We start from the raw sequence: 20309 nt of genomic DNA, 5'->3' as shown, positions 1-20309 counted from the left end.
GGTGTTGTGTCACCCATGGTGATGTTGTGTGAACGAGGTGGTGGTGGTGGTGTGTCACCCATGGTGATGTTGTGTGAACGAGGTGGTGGTGGTGTGTCACCCATGGTGATGTTGTGTGAACGAGGTGGTGGTGGTGGTGTTGTGTCACCCATGGTGATGTTGTGTGAACGAGGTGGTGGTGGTGGTGTGTCACCTATGGTGATGTTGTGTGAACGATGTGTTGTTGTGTCACCCATGGTGATGTTGTGTGAATGAGGTGGTGGTGTGTCACCCATGGTGATGTTGTGTGAACGAGGTGGTGGTGTGTGTCACCCATGGTGATGTTGTGTGAACGAGGTGGCCCTCTCGGCGTGGGCTCTGCCGTGAGCGACGCTCCGAGTGGACGAGCCCGCGATGCTGACTGTGCATACATCACGCAGGTTATGTCTCATAGCAGGGTGTGCGTGTGTTGACTGGCTTGAGCAGGTTTGTGTAAATACGTTTCAAGGTGTGTACAATTTGTGCAATATTTAGATATTGTGTGTGCTGTTGTGTATCCGTGGCGTGTGTGTATCAAGCCGCATGCGTGTATTGTGTTTGCGAATTGTAGATGTTATGTTATAAAGGCATGGTTTTGTAGTGTGTATGTGCATGTGTGTGTGGATACATTGTGTGGGCAGCGGTAGTGTAGTGGTTAGCGCTCCGCTGCGCTGCGAACCTGGCGACCCGGGCGCGATTCCCGCTCACGGCCAACACGACGATTATCTAGGCCGCTCCTGGGCTTCCCCTAGGTCGACCCAGCCTGAAATGAGTACTCGATGCGATGTGTGAACACCGCCACTATGGAGGATAAAGGCGTCCGGGCACGGTGCTGGCCACCCACCCCCTCGCATGCATTGCCACTCTCTAACGCTACTTACCCCTACAGTTTATTTAGGCTGTACGGGGGATCTTTGTCTCTATATATTGCATTGCGTGCTCGTGGTTTGTGGCACATGCTATGATGTGTAAGTGCGCGTTACACACACATACACAACGCGTATGGGAGCAGTTGCTACGAATTCTATTCTCGGTCACGGCCAATGTCAATGGCGGATGATATCATCTCGGCCACATGCGAGTACCGCTTACGGGGTGTCAACATCGGCACGGGGAGACAAAGGCGGCCGGGCGCGGTGCCATCCACGGCAGCCCCTTGCGCACCGTTACCATCCTTCATCGGTGCTCGCTTGCGCCAACAGGCCGTGTGGGCTACACGGGGCACCTTTGTCTTTGTAGTTGTGAGTTGTCGACTCGCGAGGTGAGCCGAGTCGCTGTGTTGAGTCGCAATCACCCCCCCCCCCCAGATGACCCCACCCCCCTCACTGTCAACCTCCCCCGTGTCCCCCCACGCACCCCCGTGTCCTTGCGATTTCGACCCCAAAGGGGGTCACGCCGCGTGACGTCACGGGGCTCGGCTGCCCTTGGCGTTTACTCAAAACTAAGGGTGGGGGGGGGGGCAGCGTGGGGGGCAGCAGGGAGGGAAGGAATGGGAAGGGGCCCGGTGTGAAGTTGACGGATGCGTGGGAGGGGGAGAAGGGGGAGGAGGGGGAGGAGGGGGAGGCAGCGGCGGGAGGGAACAAGGTGGTGGTGGGGGGGGGCTCGTTGGCTTCCCAGGTGACACCCCCCGCCCCCTCCCCCAGCCCCTTCCCCCAGCCCCCCAGCCCCTGCCAGCTCCCGTCAGCGGGCGCGGCTCCCGCGAGTCGCGGCCGCGCGCGGATTTCAGTCAAAAAGCATTAGGGGAGGATTAGGGGACACGCGCCCAGAGCTACCGGGGTGGGGTGTGCGGGGAGCCGCGGTGCCCAACGCCCCCTGCCCCATCCCCAGCACCATCCCTCACCTCGCTGACACAGCGATAGAGGAGGCATGGCCGGGGGGAGTCCCTGGAACCCCCGAAAAGGGGATTGATTCCCGTAGGGTCGCGACACTGCGCCACGCGTGAGCGGCGACGTGCGGACCGAAGTAGCGCGCTCGGCTGTGCGCCACAGCGCCGCCTGTGTGCACACACACACGCAGCCTGTGTGCACACACACAGCCGCCTGTGTGCACACACGCAGCCGCCTGTGTGCACACACGCAGCCGCCTGTGTGCACACACGCAGCCGCCTGTGTGCACATACGCAGCGCATGTGTAGCGAAGCGCTGCTGCTGCACGCTCCCCTTTGACACCGCCGTGTGTGTATACTGTGCTGTGTGTACACACACAGCACACACACAGCACACACACAGCACACACGTGTGTCTGGTTGGTGTTGTCGCGTGAAGCCGCGTACACTACTACGACTGCTCCTGTTTTGTCGCGTACACTACTACTGTGATGTCGCGTACACTACTACTGTGATGTCGCGTACACTACTACTGTGATGTCGCGTACACTGCTGCGAAGTCGCGCACATTGCTACTGCGAAGTCGCGTGCACTGCTATTGTGTTTGTCGCGTGCACCGCTATTGTGTTTGCCGCGTGCACCGCTATTGTGTGTGTCGCGTGCACCGCTATTGCTGCTGCTGTTGTCGCGTCGCGTACGCGGTCGCGCCGCGTTGGCCGAGCTGAGCGCGAAGTGAGCCGTGTGTGTGTGTGCGTGTGTGTGTGTGCCCGTGTGTGTGTGGCCACTCAGTTGCGGCCCTCTCTCCCGCAGACCATCCTCAACTCCATGCACAAGTACCAGCCGCGCTTCCACATCGTGCGCGCCAACGACATCCTCAAGCTGCCCTACTCCACCTTCCGCACCTACGTCTTCTCCGAGACGGACTTCATCGCGGTGACCGCCTACCAGAACGACAAGGTGAGTCGACGAGGAGCGCCCCCCCCCCTCTCACAGTCGTGCCCCCCCCTCTCACCCGTGCCTCTCTCACCCGTGCCCCTCTATCACTCCCATGCCCCACTCTCATCCGTACCCTCCCTTTCTCTCACCCGTCCCTCTCACCTGGGCACGTGTCGAACCTCACCGCCGCACCACGCGCTTAGACACGTCGGCACATTTGCAGTAACAAAGACAAAGCCCCCCCGGATAGCCTTTAACAGACGGTTGGGGGGTAAGTGCTGTGAGCGAGTCGCGGCAACTATGAAGGTTGCCACAGCCACACGAGGGGGTGGTGTGGTCTCAACCATGCCCGGCCAGACAACCGCTATTTCATCCCCCTGTGATGATATGTATAAACCGCACTCGGTTAAGGCTGAGTCAACCTAGGCGAGGCACAGAACCGGTTTAAATATTCGCCACTGTCACAGGTCGTGAGCGGGAATGTAACTCGTGTAGCCGGGTTCGTAGCGCGGCGCGCTCACCGCTGCGCACACATATAAGACAAAGGCAAAGATCTGCCATATAGCCTAGCAGACTGTTGGGGCAAGTGCTGTTAGCGAGCGCCTATAGAGGCCGGAACAGCACACGAGGGGGTGAGTGGCCAGCGCATCGCCCGGCCGCCTTTGTCTCCCAAGTAGCGATGTTTCAACACCGCACCAGGTACTCATTTGAGGCCGAGTCAACCTAGGGGAGACCCAGGACCGGTACAGATAATCGTCACTGGTGTTGGCCGTGAGCGGAATTCAAACTCTTGTCATCAGATTCGTCGCGTAATGCGCTAGCCGCTACATCACACACACATTTAAACACACACAATCTGACTGACACGCACAGCGCAATTCACACACAAACCACATGAACACGGACACTTAAATCCACACAGACGTGCACACACTTCAAACACACGCGCGCACGTAAACACGGATACTTAAAGTCGCACAATGACACGCACACACGCGCGCGCACACACAGACACTCAAATTAACACACAAAAGACAAACGCAGAAATGTAAACTCACACACGCACTTACATGCGCGCACGCACACACTGACATGCGCACGGACAATTATTTTCCCAGACACACACACACTTAAATTCACACACATACAGACGCTTAGACTCACACAGAAGCACATACTCTCAGCTTCACAGACAGACTAAACTCACACGCACACGAACGCACATGCACTCTTGAATCTCACAATCAAAAACACACTTACAGTGTTAAAGAAAAAGAACCCCCGTATAACCTTAACAGACTGTTGGGGCAAGTGCTGTTAGCGAGCAGCACCTATGAAGGCCGGAACGGCGCATGACGGGATGAGTGGGCAGCTCCACGTCACGCCCGGCCGCCTTTGTCTCCCTGGTGGGGATGTTCATCGAACCATATAGGTATTAATTTGAGTCTGAGTCGACCGAGATGAGGCCCAGAACTGGTTCAGATAATCGTGTTGGTGGCTGTGAGCGAGAATTGAACTCGGGTCTTTGCCGGCTTGGTAGTGCAGCGCGCTAACCGCTACACTACCGCTCCCCACACACACACACCTCCCAACACACACACACACACCTCCCAACACACACACACACACACACCTTCTCCCAACACAGACACACCTCCCAACACACACACACATCTACACCCTTCTCCCAACACACACACACACACACTCTCCCAACACACACATACACCTCCCAACACACACACACACACCTTCTCCCAACACACACACACCTTCTCCCAACACACACACATCTACACCCTTCTCGCAACACACACACCTTCTCCCAACACACACACATCTACACCCTTCTCGCAACACACACACCTTCTCCCAACACAGCCACACACACATCTACACCCTTCTCGCAACACACACACACACACCTTCTCCCAACACACACACATCTACACCCTTCTCGCAACACACACACCTTCTCCCAACACACACACACACACCTTCTCCCAACACACACACACACCTACACCCTTCTCGCAACACACACGCACACACCTTCACCCTTCTCACGCTCGCTGGTGCGAACATAAACTCGCACACGCAATCCAACGCACGCATAATCGCACACATAATTAAACTCGCACAGACGTGAGCTCACACAAATTCACGTACAAACACACACGCGCACATACACACACACAAAATACAAAGATCACCCGTATAGCCTTTATCAGACTGTTGGGGTAAGTGTTGTAATCGAGTAACACCTATGAAGGCCAGTACGGCACACGAGGGGGTGGGCGGCCAACACCACGCCCGGCCGCCTTTGTCTCCCTAGTGGCGATGTTTACACATCGCACAAGATACTCATTTGAGGCTGAGTCGACCTAGGGGAGGCCCAGGACCGGTTCAGATAATCGTAACCGGTGTTGGCCGTGAGCGGGGAATCGAACCCGGGTCGCTGGGTTCATAGCGCAGCACGCTAACTGCTACACTACCGCTCCCACACGTACACACACACAGGTACACACACACGTACACACAGACACACGCACACACACACACACACGTACACACAGGTACACGCACACACACACAGGTACACACACAGGTACACGCACACACACGTACACACACACAGGTACACACACAGGTACACACACAGGTGTATACACACAGGTACACGCACACACACACAGGTACACACAAGGTACACGCGCACGCACAACACGTGCACCCGATCCACCCGTCGGACTCGCGCGGGTGGCAATGCAGGATGCGTGCCGCGTGGGGGTACGCGCGCCGCACGCCGCGGTAATGCGCTCGGCAAACACGGGGGGAGCACCGTGGCGCGCGCGGGGGGGGGGGGGCGCGCGGGGGGGGGGGGGCGCGCGCGGAGAGGGGGGGGGGCGCGAGGGGGGCGCGCGGCGTGGGGCGACCGAACCAGAAAATCAGGAACACCCGGGTGCGTGTGTGTGTGTACCTGTGTGTGTGTACCTGTATATACCTGTGTGTGTGTGTATTTGTGTGTGGGGAGCGGTATTGTAGCGGTTAGCGCGCTGCGCTATGAACCTGGCGACCCGGGTTCGATTCCCACTCACGGCCAACACCAGTGACGATTATCTGAACCGGTCCTGGGCCTCCCCTAGGTCGACTTAGCCTTAAATGAGTACCTGGTGCGGTGTGTAAACATCGCCACTGGGGAGACAAAGGCGGTCGGGCGTGGTGCTGGCCACCCACCCCCTCGTGTGCCGTTCCGGCCTTCATAGGTGCCCGCTAACAGCACTTGCCCCTACAGTCTGTTAAGGCTATACGGGGGATCTTTGTACCTGTGTGTACCTGTGTGTGTGAGTGTGGCTGCGCGTCCGTGTAAAGTGTGCGTTGTGTTCATCTCGAGAACGTAGCACGCGCGTGCTGCGTATGTGTATTGGCGTATGTACGTATGTGTATTGGCGTATGTACGTATCAAATCGTGAGCTTTGTGTGTGTCGCCTGTACGTAGTATGTCCGCGTTGTCTGTGTTGTTTGTTCAATGTGTACATGTGTACATGTGTGTATTTGTGCAGTGGGTAGCGCGCTGCGCTACAAACCCGGCGACCCGAGTTCGATTCCCGCTCACGAACAACACCGGTGACGAATATCTGAACCGGTCCCTAGGTCGACTCGGCATCAAATGAGCACCTGGTGCGGTGTGTAAACATCGCCACTAGGGAGACAAAGGCGGCCGGGCGTGGTGCTGGCCACCCACCCCCTCGTGTGCCGTGCCGACCTTCATAGGTGCTCGCTAACCGCATTTTCCCCTACAGTCTGTTGAGGCTATACTGGGATCTCTGTCTTTTATTTGTGCATCTACTCTCAGAGCTAAGTACGAATACACAAAGCGTGGTGTCTCATGCACATATCATTTGTACGAATTTCGTGCGTGTTTAACATTATGTATGAACGTGTGGGTGTGTACGTATCAAACGTTCCCTATTGTACCGTACACATTGTTGATGTACATTGATGTCCTTTGTATATGTGTGTATTGTGTCTGCGTATCACACAGCGAACGATATGTTACCCCGATCTCGTGGGATCATCCCGGTGAAATGTTGTTATTTAAGCTCAGCACCGGTTATGTACAATGTGTGTGTAATGTTCATTGTATGAAGTACTGTGTGTGCTGTGTATTATTGTTGTACGGCAACATAACGCGGATTTAAATATGAAGGTTTTAACATCGTAATTTTTTGGCATTATCGGTAACCGAATGAGTAAAACCGGTTCAGGCGCAGGTTACCGATTTTCCGGCTGAGAAAGAGAGGCAGCAGCTGTAGTTGTAGCAGCTGTAGCTGCTATAGCAGTAGCAGCTGCTGCAGCTGTAGCAGCTGTAGCAGCTGTAGCAGCTGTAGCAGCTGTAGCAGCTGTAGCAGCTGTAGCAGCTGTAGCAGTAGCTGTAGCAGTAGCTGCTGTAGCTGTAACAGCTGCAGCTGTAGCAGTAGCAGTAGCTGCTGTAGCTGTAGCAGTAGCTGCTGTAGTGCTGTAGCAGCAGCTGCTGTAGCAGTAGCTGTAGCAGTAGCTGTAGCTGTAGCAGTAGCTGTAGCAGTAACTGCTGTAGCTGTAGCAGTAGCTGCTGCTACAGCTGTAGCTGCTGCTGCTACAGCTGCATCTGCTGTAGCTGCTGTAGCTGTAACTGCTGTAGCTGCTGCAGCTGTAGCAGCTGTAGCTGCAGCAGCAGTAACTACTGCTGTAGCTGCAGCTGCAGTAACTACTTCTGTAGCTGCAGCTGCAATAACTATTGGTGCAGCTGTAGCTGTAGCTGCAGCAGTAGTTACTGCTGCTTCTGGACTTGGTCCACACACAGAGGTCGTGCCACTTCGATGCCATGTCCCGGCGCGGCACCTTCAACAATGGGGGCGCCGTTTCTTCAACCGACGCGTTTCATTCCTGACTAAAGTTCCGCTGGAAACGTTTACCGGGTGTCTTTTTTCTATTCCGACGTTCCGAACCGGTTATCTATTCTGGAACCGGTTTAGCTGTTACCGGTTTAACAAGCCTACTGTTCTCCGTACTCGCGTCTGCATGCGACAGCATCTCCGTGCTGAAACAGCGGAAGTGTTTAATTCATAGAGGTAACCGTAGGTGCAGTGACACACACACATATATATACAGTCTACAAGTGTGTGTTTGGTTTATTATCACTGTGGGGAGCGGTGGTGCAGCGGTTAGCGCTACGCTGCGCTATGAACCCGGTGACCCGAGTTCGATTCCCTCTCACGGCCAACACCGGTGACGATTATCTGAACCGATCCCAGGCCTCCCCTCGGTCGACTCAAACGAGTACCTGGTGTGGTGCGTAAACATCGTCACCAGGGAGACAAAGGCGGTCGGGCGTGGTGCTGACCACCCCACCCCCTCGTGTACCGTTACGGCCTTCATAGGTGCTCGCAAACAGCACTTGCCCAAATAGTCTTCGCAGGCTATACGGGGGATCTTTGTCTTTATTATCTATCACTGCATGTACATCACACGTGCGTGCATTGTGTTGTGTACATGGCAGATGTAAAATGTGTACCGTGAGTGCTGTGTATGCATCACGTGTGCTTTGTGTGTATGGGTGCGTCTCATGTACAGGGCTCGACAACTGACATAACGAGCAGAGGCATGTTGGTCGAATTCGGTAAAACGCTCAATATTTCAGGAACCGCGATGCACATGAATACGACGAGACGATGGTCCCTAATAAATGGTGCGTCGCGAAGCAGTCCTTGAAGAGCCGCACGCGGCCCCGGAGCCGCAGGTTTCCGAGCCCTGGCCATGCGCGTGCTGCATTATTCGGCCTGTGTGCATCTTGACGCACGTGTACACTCACACTGAACACACACGCCCAGCGTCCACAGCCTACACGGCAATGCACAGTACAGAGCAGATTCTCGTGCGTACGGATAGCAATTCACAACCCTCTTTGTCTATCCACCGGTCAGCGGGGGTTGTTTGACCATACTTCACCACGCTGGTCAGTGCGGGTTGGTGAAGGGCTGGCGGAGTTGGTCGGACTGATTCAGATGTTACTCCCCACTGAACTCAAAGCACAGCGTGCTCACCATTGCACCACCGCTCTCCCTCTCTGATCTACATGTCTATTGGATGAAGACGGCTCTCTTCTGTCGCCATAACGAGCAGCAGCTACGATCAATCTCCCGGTGGATGAAGATTTCCCCACGCGGTCGCCATCTCTCACGATCTCATGATGTAGCGGGAACTTAACACCTCCACTCGTGTAGCAAGTCGCGCCTACGCGGTGCGCATTGATACAATACACTTGTGTACAACGACGACATCATCGCCGTGAAGTGTGATTTGTAGTTAGCCATGGCCATTCATGCAAATCGCATTTCAAATAATAATAATTTACATATTTACCCAAGAGAGGCGCGTGCCGCTTTATCTAGAGGGTCCTGCTGCCGCTACGTTGGGTTTCTCGATGTAAGATGTGTTCAGCCCCAGTTAATGATGAGCTGTGATTATGATACACTTGGGAGAAAACTCACGCGTGCGAGGGGGCAACACTCGATCCAATGGCAATCCGGCACAGGTGATACCAGTCCCCACTTTGCTGTCACTGCCTTCTCCTGGCACAGTCCCAGTGGTTACGGTTCCTCGACGCCGAACCAACGGGGAGAGAATCTCACGACATCTGTGTGTGACCCACCAACCCTCGCCGCTGCCTCCTCCACAGCGCCGGGTCACGTGCGCAGCCAACAACACCACCACCCGCAACGTCGCTGCAGTCGCACGGAGGAGACGGGAACCACAGATCAGCGGAAGGGCGGGTGGTAGCCCAAGCTCTGTGATTCTCTATTCTGGTGTGACCGTCTCTGTGCATGGGGATGAAAGTCTCCACCGACGCGTCCCTGCGCCTGTGAGCGTTGAGTTGTGGTGATGGCGGAGGTCGCGGTAGACTTCGTGGTGGTAGAGGTAGTGATGGTGGTGGAGGTAGTTGTGTTTGTAGTGGTAGATCATGATGGTCGTGGTGGTAGTAGTGGATGTGGTAGTGGAGGTATTGATAGAGGTGGTGGTGGAGGTAGTTGTGTTTGCGGTGGTGGTGGAGGTAATGGTGGTAGTCAAAGTTGAAATCGCGATGATGTCTGTATACCAGTTATGTTATATGTATTCTCACCAATCCGCACTGCCCATCGTGGTGAAGTATGGTCAAATAAAGCCGCATGGCATGTGGAGCCTCTCACTGGGCCTGAACACATGCGTAGTACATACTTCATGTACATCCATGCATGTACCGTGTGTATTGATGTGCATGTGTCATACATACAGACGATTGTGACTCACTGCTGTATATTCTATCGATATTCTAGAAGGGCAAGTGGTGTGGTATTTGCCTCTCACACACAAAGATTACCCGTATATCCTTAATAGACTGTAGGGGCAAGTGCTGTTAGCAAGCCCCTATGAAGGCCGGCACGGCACACGAGGGGGTGGGTGGCCAGCACCACGCTCGGCCAGCCATCTTTGCGTAGTGGCGAGTTTTTACAAATTGCACAAGGTACTCATTTGAGGCTGAGTTGATCTAGGGGAGGCCCAGGACCGGTTCAAATATTCGTCACTGATGTTGGCTGTGAGCGGGAATGGAACTTGGGTCGCCGGGTTCGCAGCGCAGCGCGCTCACCGCTACACTTCTGCTCCCCACAGACACACACGCAGAGACACACGCAGACACGCGCAGACACACGCGCAGACACACACGCAGACACACGCAGACACATGCGCAGACACACGCAGAGACACACGCAGACACATACGCAGACACACGCAGACGCAGACACGCGCAGACACACACGCAGAGACACACGCAGACACACACGCAGACACACACGCAGACACACGCAGAGACACACGCAGACACACACGCAGACACGCGCAGACACACACGCAGAGACACACGCAGAGACACACGCAGAGACACACGCAGACACACACGCAGACACGCGCAGACACACACACAGACACACACGCAGGCACACGCAGACACACGCAGACACGCGCAGACACACACACGCAGACACACACCCAGACACGCGCAGACACACACGCAGGCACACGCGCAGGCACACGCACAGACACATACACGCAGACACACACGCAGAGACACGCAGGCACATGCGCAGACACACGCAGAGACACACGCAGACACATACGCAGACACACGCAGACGCAGACACGCGCAGACACACACGCAGAGACACACGCAGACACATGCGCAGACACACGCAGACGCAGACACGCGCAGACACACACGCAGACACATGCGCAGACACACGCAGAGACACACGCAGACACACGCGCAGACACGCGCAGACACACACGCAGGCACACGCAGACACACGCAGACACACGCAGACACGCGCAGACACACACGCAGACACACACGCAGGCACACGCAGACACACGCAGACACACGCAGACACGCGCAGACACACACACAGACACACACGCAGGCACACGCAGACACACGCAGACACACGCAGACACACGCAGACACGCGCAGACACACACGCACACACGCAGACACACACCCAGACACGCGCAGACACACACGCAGGCACACGCGCAGGCACACGCACAGACACACACACGCAGACACACACGCAGACACACACACACACAGGCACACGCACAGACACACGCGCAGACACACGCGCAGACACACACGCAGACACACACGCAGACACACACGCAGGCACACACGCACACTGCAGTCGAGTCTCTGTGTGCACACATCCGAGACTCAGCACTGTCGCCCTGTGGCTGCTGGCGGCCCTGTAAGGACGCCGAGCTCCCGGGGTCGATCGGTCTCAATCGTAGCGCGGGGTCCACACGATCCATCACCGGTGAACCGAGTAACTCGTATTTACCGGGTGTGACGGTAAAGCCGACAGAGAGTGGGCGAATCCCGCTTTCATACGACAAAGACAAAGATCCCCGTAAAGGCATCAACGGAATGTTGGGGCAAGTGCTGTTAGCGAGCACCTATAAAGACCGGGACGGCACACGAGGGGGTGGGTGGCCAGCACCACGCCCGGCCAGCCGCCTTTGTCTCCCTAGTGCTGATATTTTAAACGCCAGACCCAGATGCTATTCTAAGGCTGAGCCGACTTCGGGCAGGCCCATAACCAATAGGAACGCTTTTATTGCGTGTCACGAGAGTGGTGGCGCTGTATTTATCGCAGCCTTCCCTGCCATCCAGGTTCAACACCGGGCCATGGAAAGACACGACGCACCCAGGGACCAATGGTACCCGAACCCGTCCGAGCTGTCTCTCTCCCTGGCCGATTCAGACTAAAATGAGCAGCTGGTACGGTCTGTGAGCATCAGTACTGGGGAGACAAAGACGGTCGTGCGTGGTTCTTTATCTCTCCATTCCCATGCGGCTTTGATTGGTGCTCGCTAACAGCGCTTGCCCAACAGTGTGTCAGGCTCGAGACATTCTGTACTTGTGTTGGAACGCGTGTGTGTTTGTGAGTGTGATATAGATATACGTGCAGGTATATGTCATTCACGTACACACTCGTGCACACATTCACTCGTGCACACACCACGCGCACACACCCGGGCACACAGTTACACACACGGACACTCACACACGCGCACACCATTACAACGACAAAGACCTCCCGTATAGACGTGACAAACTGTTGGGGCAAGTGCCGTTAGCGAGTACAGTGTCTATGAAGGCCAGAACGGCACACGAGGGGTGGGTGGCCATCGTCACGCACCTTTGTATCCCCAGTGGCGATGTTTACACACCGCACCCGATACTCATTTGAGGCTGAGTCGACCTAAAGGAGACCCACGACCGGTTCGGATAATCGTCACTGGTGTTGGTCGTGAACTCCGGTCGCTGGGTTCGTAGCGCAGCAGTCCCGCTAACCAATGCGACACCACTCTCCAAAGACAAAGGTGCCCCATATAGCCTTAGAGGACCGTTGGGGCGAGTGCCGTGAGCGCGCCACCACTGCCCCCGCACATTCACAAAGAGCGCGGGACGTCTTCAGGGCTCGATCTTGAAATCAAACTTGCGAATTGAAGCAGCGGGGTGGGGTGGGGGGGGAGAACCTCACCGCATCCACCTCCCACGCTAAGCTAAGTTTTGTTTGGGAGTCGGAAATTCTGCGCAGTTGTAATTTGAGTGAAATCTACGCGCGTCTCGATTACTAATTCCCTCTCTCTCGCCGCGAGCTCCAGAGCGCGCGTGCCGTGTGTACTCGCAGTGCACGGTGTGTGCACGCTCGCTGTGTACACTGACAGACAGCAGTGCGTGTTGTGTGCAAGCTCTCGCCGCTCGTGTGCACACACGCGGCGGGCTACGCGGGAGCGAATTCGCCCCCCCGCCACGGACAGTTGCTCGGGGGGGGGGGGTCACGGTCCTCTCAAAGTCCCCTTGGGATCGACGCACGGGCTCGGCAAAGACCCCTCATCCTTGTCTCACGCCTCCCTCCCAGTCCTCTCCCCGACCCCTATCTCCTACCCCGCTCTCACAGCTCTCTCCACTACCCCTCTCCTTAGCCCTGTCCCCTACCCCTGTCCCCTACCCCTGTCCCCTACCCCTGTCCCCTACCCCTGTCCCCTACCCCTGTCCCCGACCTCTCCCCCACGTGTCGCTCCCCGCGCCCACTCGCTGAAAGGTGGTGCCGTCTCGCTGTGAGTCACGGGGGGCGGTGGACAGGCCGCAGTGGCGGTGAGGCTGTTGTTGGCTGTTGTTGGCTGTTGTTGTTGTGTGTCGTCGTCACTCGCACTGCAGTGATACAGGTCGCGACATCCGTGGGTCGGGGTGTTCCGCGTCTCATGAACTGTGGCCGCGTGTTGTGCGGAGTAGCTCGGACTGTGTTGGCTGTATTCGAGTGGCATTGCAGTGTCGGGTGTTGTGTCCGTGTCACCCGGACCGCACGGGCTGTGCGCTAAGGCTGTTGGATCTCGGGACCAACTCTAAGACTGACAGGGGAATAGACACACGCATTGTACATGCACACGCATTGTAGATGCACACGCATTGTACATGCACACGCATTGTAGATGCACACACATTGTACACAAGTGTGCACACGCGTGTGCGCACACGTATACAGAGCTTACACAATACATACATAAACACACACGCATAGAGAAAGAGTGTTAACATAGCACTGCACCCATGTCGCTACAGCGCGTGTACATTGACAAAGACAAAGATGCCCCGGAATATATCCGCACGTGCTGTCGGGGCAAGTGCTGCCAGCGAGCTCCGATGTTCATTGACAAACACACACGTGCATTGTACACTGACACATACGGAGCTTAACACAAGCAGAGACGCACACGCTGTGTACACAAACACACACGCGCACGTACGCATTGCACATGTACACAGTGTTCATTGACACGGGGTAAATATACACACACACCGCCCCACGGTGCCCCCCCCCCGCCCTCACGTCCCTCTCCTCTCACCCCACCCCTCCCTCCCCTAGATCACACAGCTGAAGATCGACAACAACCCCTTCGCCAAGGGGTTCCGGGACACGGGCAACGGCCGCCGAGAGAAGAGGTAGAGAGTTCGCACCCGGGCGGTGGTGCGGAGGGCATCGCACCACCACGCACCACCACCACGCACCACCACCACGCACCACCACCACCACCACGCACCCCCACCACGCACCCCCACCACGCACCACCACCCCACACGTGCCCTCGCTCACCCAGCTCTACACACCCCCCGGTGGGAACAAACTCACCCCGCTGCTCACCCCGCTGCTCACCTGCCCCAGTCCTGATTCTCGTCGCCTCGGGGGTCAATGCCGGGCAAGTGGCGCCACCTGGCGGCGATGACGCGGAACGCCATCAGTGTGACCACCAGGGCCACCTCGCCACTCCGCAGGGTGACCACTCACCAGTGTGACCACCAGGGACACCTCGCCACTCAGCAGGGTGACCACTCGCCAGGGTGACCACCAGGGCCACATCGCCAATCAGCAGGGTGACCACTCACCAGGGTGACCACTCAGCAGGGCCACCTCGCCACTCGCTAGGGTGACCACTCACGAGAAGCATCAAGCTGACCCCCACGTGCGATGCAGGTGTCTCCGTGTCTCACCATCTGCTGCCCCCCATCTCCTGACCCTGACCCCAACCCCGACTGACCCCCGCCCTCCCCCCCCGTGCCCCCTGCAGGAAGCAGCTGGCGCTCCACTCGCTGCGCACGTACGAGGAGGGCGAGGAGCGCGACGACGGCGACTCGGACGAGGAGCCCCCCCCAGGCTCCGCCAGCGCCTCGTCCAGACACACCCTCACTTCCAGCCCGCTCTACTCCGGTACGCACACCCCAAGTACCACCACTCACACCCCACCACCACTCACATCCCACCACCGCTCGCGCCCCACCACCGTCACGCACACGGCATCCAGACGACAGACGAATCGCGCCGAATTGGCGTCGCGGTTCCACTCGGGAGCGCATTCCTCGTACGTCTCGATTGCACCCGCGGGTTCGTCGCGTCGGCCTCCCGTAGCCCCCCATCTACTGTCATCATCATCATCATCCTGCTCATCGTCGAGAGACCTGGGTCCCTGCACAATCGAGTCGGTGTCTGTGCCGTGAACCTGGAGAATCGGTGCCAGATCGAGGATTCCGTGATGGCCACACGCCACGGCGGCACCGGGCAGCGGGATACCATCGCATCCAATTCTCACACGATGGCGGCGGCAGCGATGTAGTCCAGGAGCTCGATGACGTTGTCGAGGTTCTGCTGCTGCTGGCTACGACGAGGGGGCTTCAGCAGAGCGAGAGTTCGTGTCGTTTGGCTGCTCCTCCGTTGAAGGAACGCAGCCTGCAGTGGTTTACTGTGTGGGTCCACAGTGGGGGTGACATGGCCACAATCGCACTACTCCTGTCGCTGCGTCTTTAATCTCCCATTCAGTGGGGAGGTGCGTGCTCAGGCCGGGCTGAACCCAGGTACTGAGGTTCAAAGTGCGAACGGGTGATCGGACGATTGCACCTCCGATTAGCACGGTTGGCTACGTAAGGTGCGAAAGAAGTTCAACATTTATATACGTACATCGGTGTCAACCACTCTGGTGCCGTCTCGCGAAGCGTTTGCAAAGCGGCGGAGCGAGTTTGCGACTCCGCGCGCGTGGGAGTGGGGATCCGAGATGGAGGCAGACGTGGGCAATGATGGCCGGCGATGATGGTGACGATGATGGGGGCAATGGCTGTCGCTTTGCCGTGGCCACAATCAGGCGACTGGATTTAGAATCAAAATAATCTCGTCGCTCGCTCCGGCCTTGAGGGAGAGCGTTATTTCAGCTGTGTCGGTTCAACGCAAGCAAAACTACGGTCTGGTTTTGATATTCACAGTAAAATATAAAACGCGACCGCATGTGCACGTGACATCGGTACACAAACACGCGTGCACATCAACACGAACACGCACGCTGTTTCCTCGGATCGCTGCTCTTTAATTGACGTTTGTGCCGTTGGTGGTGACCCAAGTCGTGCTTCTTGCCAACGAGCCTCCTCTCCCCAGAGTTGGAAAGCGCGGCGTTAACCCAGAGACGTCGTGACACGCCGCGAGCTCAGAGCCGTGCTCTCAACCTCTCTTCGCAGAGCGGAGCCGCGACGACCGCGAGCAGCGAGGGGGCCGCGGCGGCGGCGGCGAGGACCGCGGCCTCGACCTCTCGGCCAAGGAGCTGCGCTCCCCGGGAGACCGCGCGGCCGCCGCGGCCGCCTTCTCTGCCTCGTCCTCCTCCTCCTCGTCTCGCACCCCGGAGCGCGATGCCCCGCGTCACCCGGCGCGCTCCTCCTCGTGCCCCTCGGAGGCGTCGCGCCACCCCGAGCACAACGGCGCTGACAAGCACCACGACCCGGCGGGCAAGGCCCGCGACGGGGCCTCTGCGCGCGGCGGCGGCAAGGAGAGCTTCGCCCCGCTCACCGTGCAGACGGACGGGCCGCACGCGCACGTCGCGTCGGGAGCGCTGCACAACCTCGGCTTCCCGGGCCTGCACGGGCAGCCCTTCTTCGCGCCCATCAACGGGAGCCACCCGCTCTTCCTGCACCCCGGCCAGATGGCCATGGCCTCGGGCGCCTTCCCGGGCCTGAGCGCCGGCATGGGGCCCCTGCTGGCCTCCATGTCGGGCGTGCTGGGCGGCGCGGACGCGGCGGGCGCCCCGCACGGCGTCCCCGCCTCGTCGGCCGCGCTGCACTTCCCGGGACTGCCCCACCACCTGCTCGCGTCACAGGGCCTGCCCGTGTCGGCCTTCGGCAGCCTCTTCCCCTACCACTACACCTACATGGCGGCCGCCGCGGCCGCGGCGGCGGCCGGGGCGGGCGGCCCCGCGCACCGGCACCCGCTGTTCGGCCGCCAGCACCTGCGCTTCAGCCCCTACTCGCTGCCCCTGTCCACGCCCCCGGCTCCCGGCGGCCCGGGCCTCCTGGCCGCGGGGGCGGCGGCCGCGGCTCCCCCCCCGCCGCCCGCGGCGCCGCCGTCCGGGGCGGCCGAGGCCGCGTCCGGCGTCGAGGGGAAACTCGGGGGGGCCGCGTCGCCCGCCCCCCCGAGGAGCCACGGCGCCAGCCCCGAGCGAGAGGGCAAGAGCGAGCTGCGGAGCATCCAGCGGCTCGTGAGCGGCCTGGAGGGCGGCAAGCGGGGCGCGTCTCCCGGCAGGGGCAGCCCGTCCTAGTCCGCTGCCTGCCGCTCCGCCCCCCGAGCCTGCCGCTGCCCACGCGCACGGGGAGCGGGAGGGTGGGGGGGGGCAGCCGACCGACAAACACGAAGCCGTTCCGGCGCGCGCGCTCGCTGTGACGCCGGGGGTGACGCGAGCACGTACGCACCGATGCCGACACACACGCACGCGCACCCTTCATGCCGACAGGATCCGCCTACGCTCGGGCGGCGACGCGGCCCGGCGGCGGCGGCCGCCCCGATTAATACCGCGGTGGTGCGCATTGGCCGTGACAACACCACGTGTCGTCTGCTTCGCTGCGGACGTTAAAGATCCCGTGACGTCATTAGCAGGGTCCAAGTTGGAAAATATTGCTCGAGTGGGACTGGACACCGCAAAATCGTGGCAGCAGACTGGGGCCCAAAGTCTCGCTGGCAATTGAGACTGTACTGGCCTCCTGAGTGCACACCTGGCCACACACACACACACAGAATCAACTTGGACTTGAAACGCTGATGGCGACACATTCTAGACAGTCACTGACACGAGTGCGCATGCACACGCTGGGACACACGGAGATGCTCACACACGCGCACGCACACACGCGCACACACGCCTTTGTGCCGATCCTCCACAACACAGACACAACTCCCATGTGTGTAGCAGAGTGGCGGCTGAAATGCGCCATCTCACACACAAGACACTTTCATCACCACGTTGAGTGCATACGCAGTGTACACACAGTGAGGATACTCACACAGTACACACAACCGTGGGTACACAGTGGACAGAGTACTCGTGCCGAGTCCACGACTCAACCACTGATACTTGGGCCAGACTGTGCAGCCCGGCCACGTGATCGCAACGAGAGGGAGAGCCACTGGGGGGGGGGGGGGGGGGCCCATCCCCTCGGGCCCCCCCTCATTGCCCCCCCCCCCACCCCAACACTATTGAGGAACCACGAGGTGACTGGAGGAGCCGCGGACTGACTGCCCCTCTCCCCGTGGAGGGGGGCTGGGGATGACAGCCCCCCTGGCCCTGTGGGCAGCACCCTCTGATGTTGGGAAACTCCCGGTGAGATGGGGGGGGGGGGGGTGACCCCCCTCCCCCTCCTCACCTGCCCCCCACCTCTTTCAGCTGTGACATAGTGTAGCGTCCATGTCATGTTCCATGTAATTCCAATATGATATTAACACGAGTAATTATAATTATAATGATGATAATACAAACCATAACATTAATACAATGATGATGATGATGGTAATGATGATAAGTGAAGGTAATCGCAGCTATTTATGTAATTATTCGGCCAATACTGTGTAAATATCACGACCACACCGTCGCTCTCATCATCGGTTGCGTAGCCTGTTCCATAGAGTTCATCATAATTTATTGCACATTCTGTAAATATTCACGTGTACAGTCGGGGGGCTAACCCGTGCACCCCCCCCACCACCATTGCCCCCCCCCCCATCGTTCCCCGCACTCCCCCTCGCTCCCCCACACCCCGCCCCCCCCTCCTGCAGCTGCGGCGTTCCCCCAGCTCCCTGCACCCGCCTGCCTTACCCCCCCCCCCCTGCAATCCGCCCCCCACCCCCAAGCTGCCACCCTTGACCCCCACCCCGCATCTCGTGGGCTGGTGGGGGGGGCGAATTGAGGTGGAAAGCTGCGCCCGTCGAGGCGCAGGCTGCGTGGTTGGTTTGGGGGGAGGGGCCATCTCCCCTCCGGGGGGGGCGGGGCTCGTGTTTCTCTCTCGTGATGCTCTTTGTACCCCCCCCCCACACGCCGTGTGCGACCCCGTGAAGGTGCGTCCCGTGACCCCCCCCATCCTCCCACGCGACCGAGCGACCCCCTCCCCCCCGCCCCTAAATGTTAATCATTGAAATAAACATGACGTCATTTAATCATTGAAATAAACATGACGTCATTTAAACCGCGCTGCTCTGAGCCACCCCTCCCCCCCGCCCTGTGTGTATGGGGCGGCGGGGGGGGGTCCCTGGGGGGAGGGTCCCCCTAATGGACGCTGCCGGGCCCCCGATCTTGGCACGGGGGTGCGGAGCGCGATCCGCGCAGCCGATGAGCACGGTCGGTTACGTACGGTGCGAAAGAAATTCAACATCCACGCACATACGATCGCGTCACTGCTGCCCCCCTCTCCGCCTGCCCGCTCCCCGTTGGACCCCGCGCATTACCCGGGTCCCTCCCGGGGGGTCCCCTTGACTCCAGCAGACCCCCAGGGGACCCCTCCTCAACGGACTCCCTTTGACTAACGCGATTCCAACGCGCGGCGGCGTGAGACCCCCGATGCCTCGTGGGGTTAGCGGAGTGGGAACCGCGGGGATGCTGAGTCGATGTGACAGGGGGTTGTGTGCTGTGCGGGGTGTGTGTGTGTGGTGTAAGAAGGGTGTGTGTGTGTGTGCTGTGCGGGGTGTGTGTGTGTGCTGTGCGGGGTGTGTGTGTGTGGTGTAAGAAGGGTGTGTGTGTGTGTGCTGTGCGGGGTGTGTGTGTGTGGTGTAAGAAGGGTGTGTGTGTGTGTGCTGTGCGGGGTGTGTGTGTGCTGTGCGGGGTGTGTGTGTGTGTGCTGTGCGGGGTGTGTGTGTGTGTGCTGTGCGGGGAGTGTGTGCTGTGTGTGCTGCGCGGGGTGTGCTGTGGGGGTGTGTGTGTGTGCTGTGTGGGGTGTGTGTGTTGTGCGGAGTGTGTGTGTGCGGGGTGTGTGTGTGCTGTGTGGGGTGTGTGGTGTAAGAAGGATGTGTGTGTGCTGTTAAAAGGGTGTGTGTGCTGTTAGACGGGTGTGTGTGCTGTGTGCGGTGTGTGTGTGCTGTGTGGGGTGTGTGTGTGCTGTGTG

General features: G+C 58.7%; 1 protein-coding gene across 2 annotated transcripts in view; it reads left to right on the top strand.

Moving 5' to 3' along the window:
- The window catches only part of LOC144719307 (T-box transcription factor TBX2-like), a 34804-nt gene extending 15868 nt beyond the window's left edge, over positions 1-18936 (top strand). Inside the window, exons 3-6 of one of the 2 annotated variants that reach the window (XM_078595129.1) lie at positions 2654-2800; positions 14281-14357; positions 14981-15120; positions 16413-18936. In XM_078595129.1, coding sequence (XP_078451255.1) covers positions 2654-2800; positions 14281-14357; positions 14981-15120; positions 16413-17482 — 1434 coding nt within the window. In that variant the 3' untranslated portion in view covers positions 17483-18936. Of the gene's footprint in view, positions 1-2632; positions 2801-14280; positions 14358-14980; positions 15121-16412 lie in introns of both variants that reach the window. The other variant, XM_078595128.1, reaches the window with a different exon arrangement.
- Positions 18937-20309: the final 1373 nt, after the last annotated feature.

This window comes from Lampetra planeri, chromosome 6, assembly GCF_965212315.1.
Source record: "Lampetra planeri chromosome 6, kcLamPlan1.2.h2, whole genome shotgun sequence".
NCBI classification, from domain to species: domain Eukaryota; kingdom Metazoa; phylum Chordata; class Hyperoartia; order Petromyzontiformes; family Petromyzontidae; genus Lampetra; species Lampetra planeri.
Note: the sequence above shows the minus strand (reverse complement) of the source record. Positions and strands in the feature narration are given on the sequence as shown.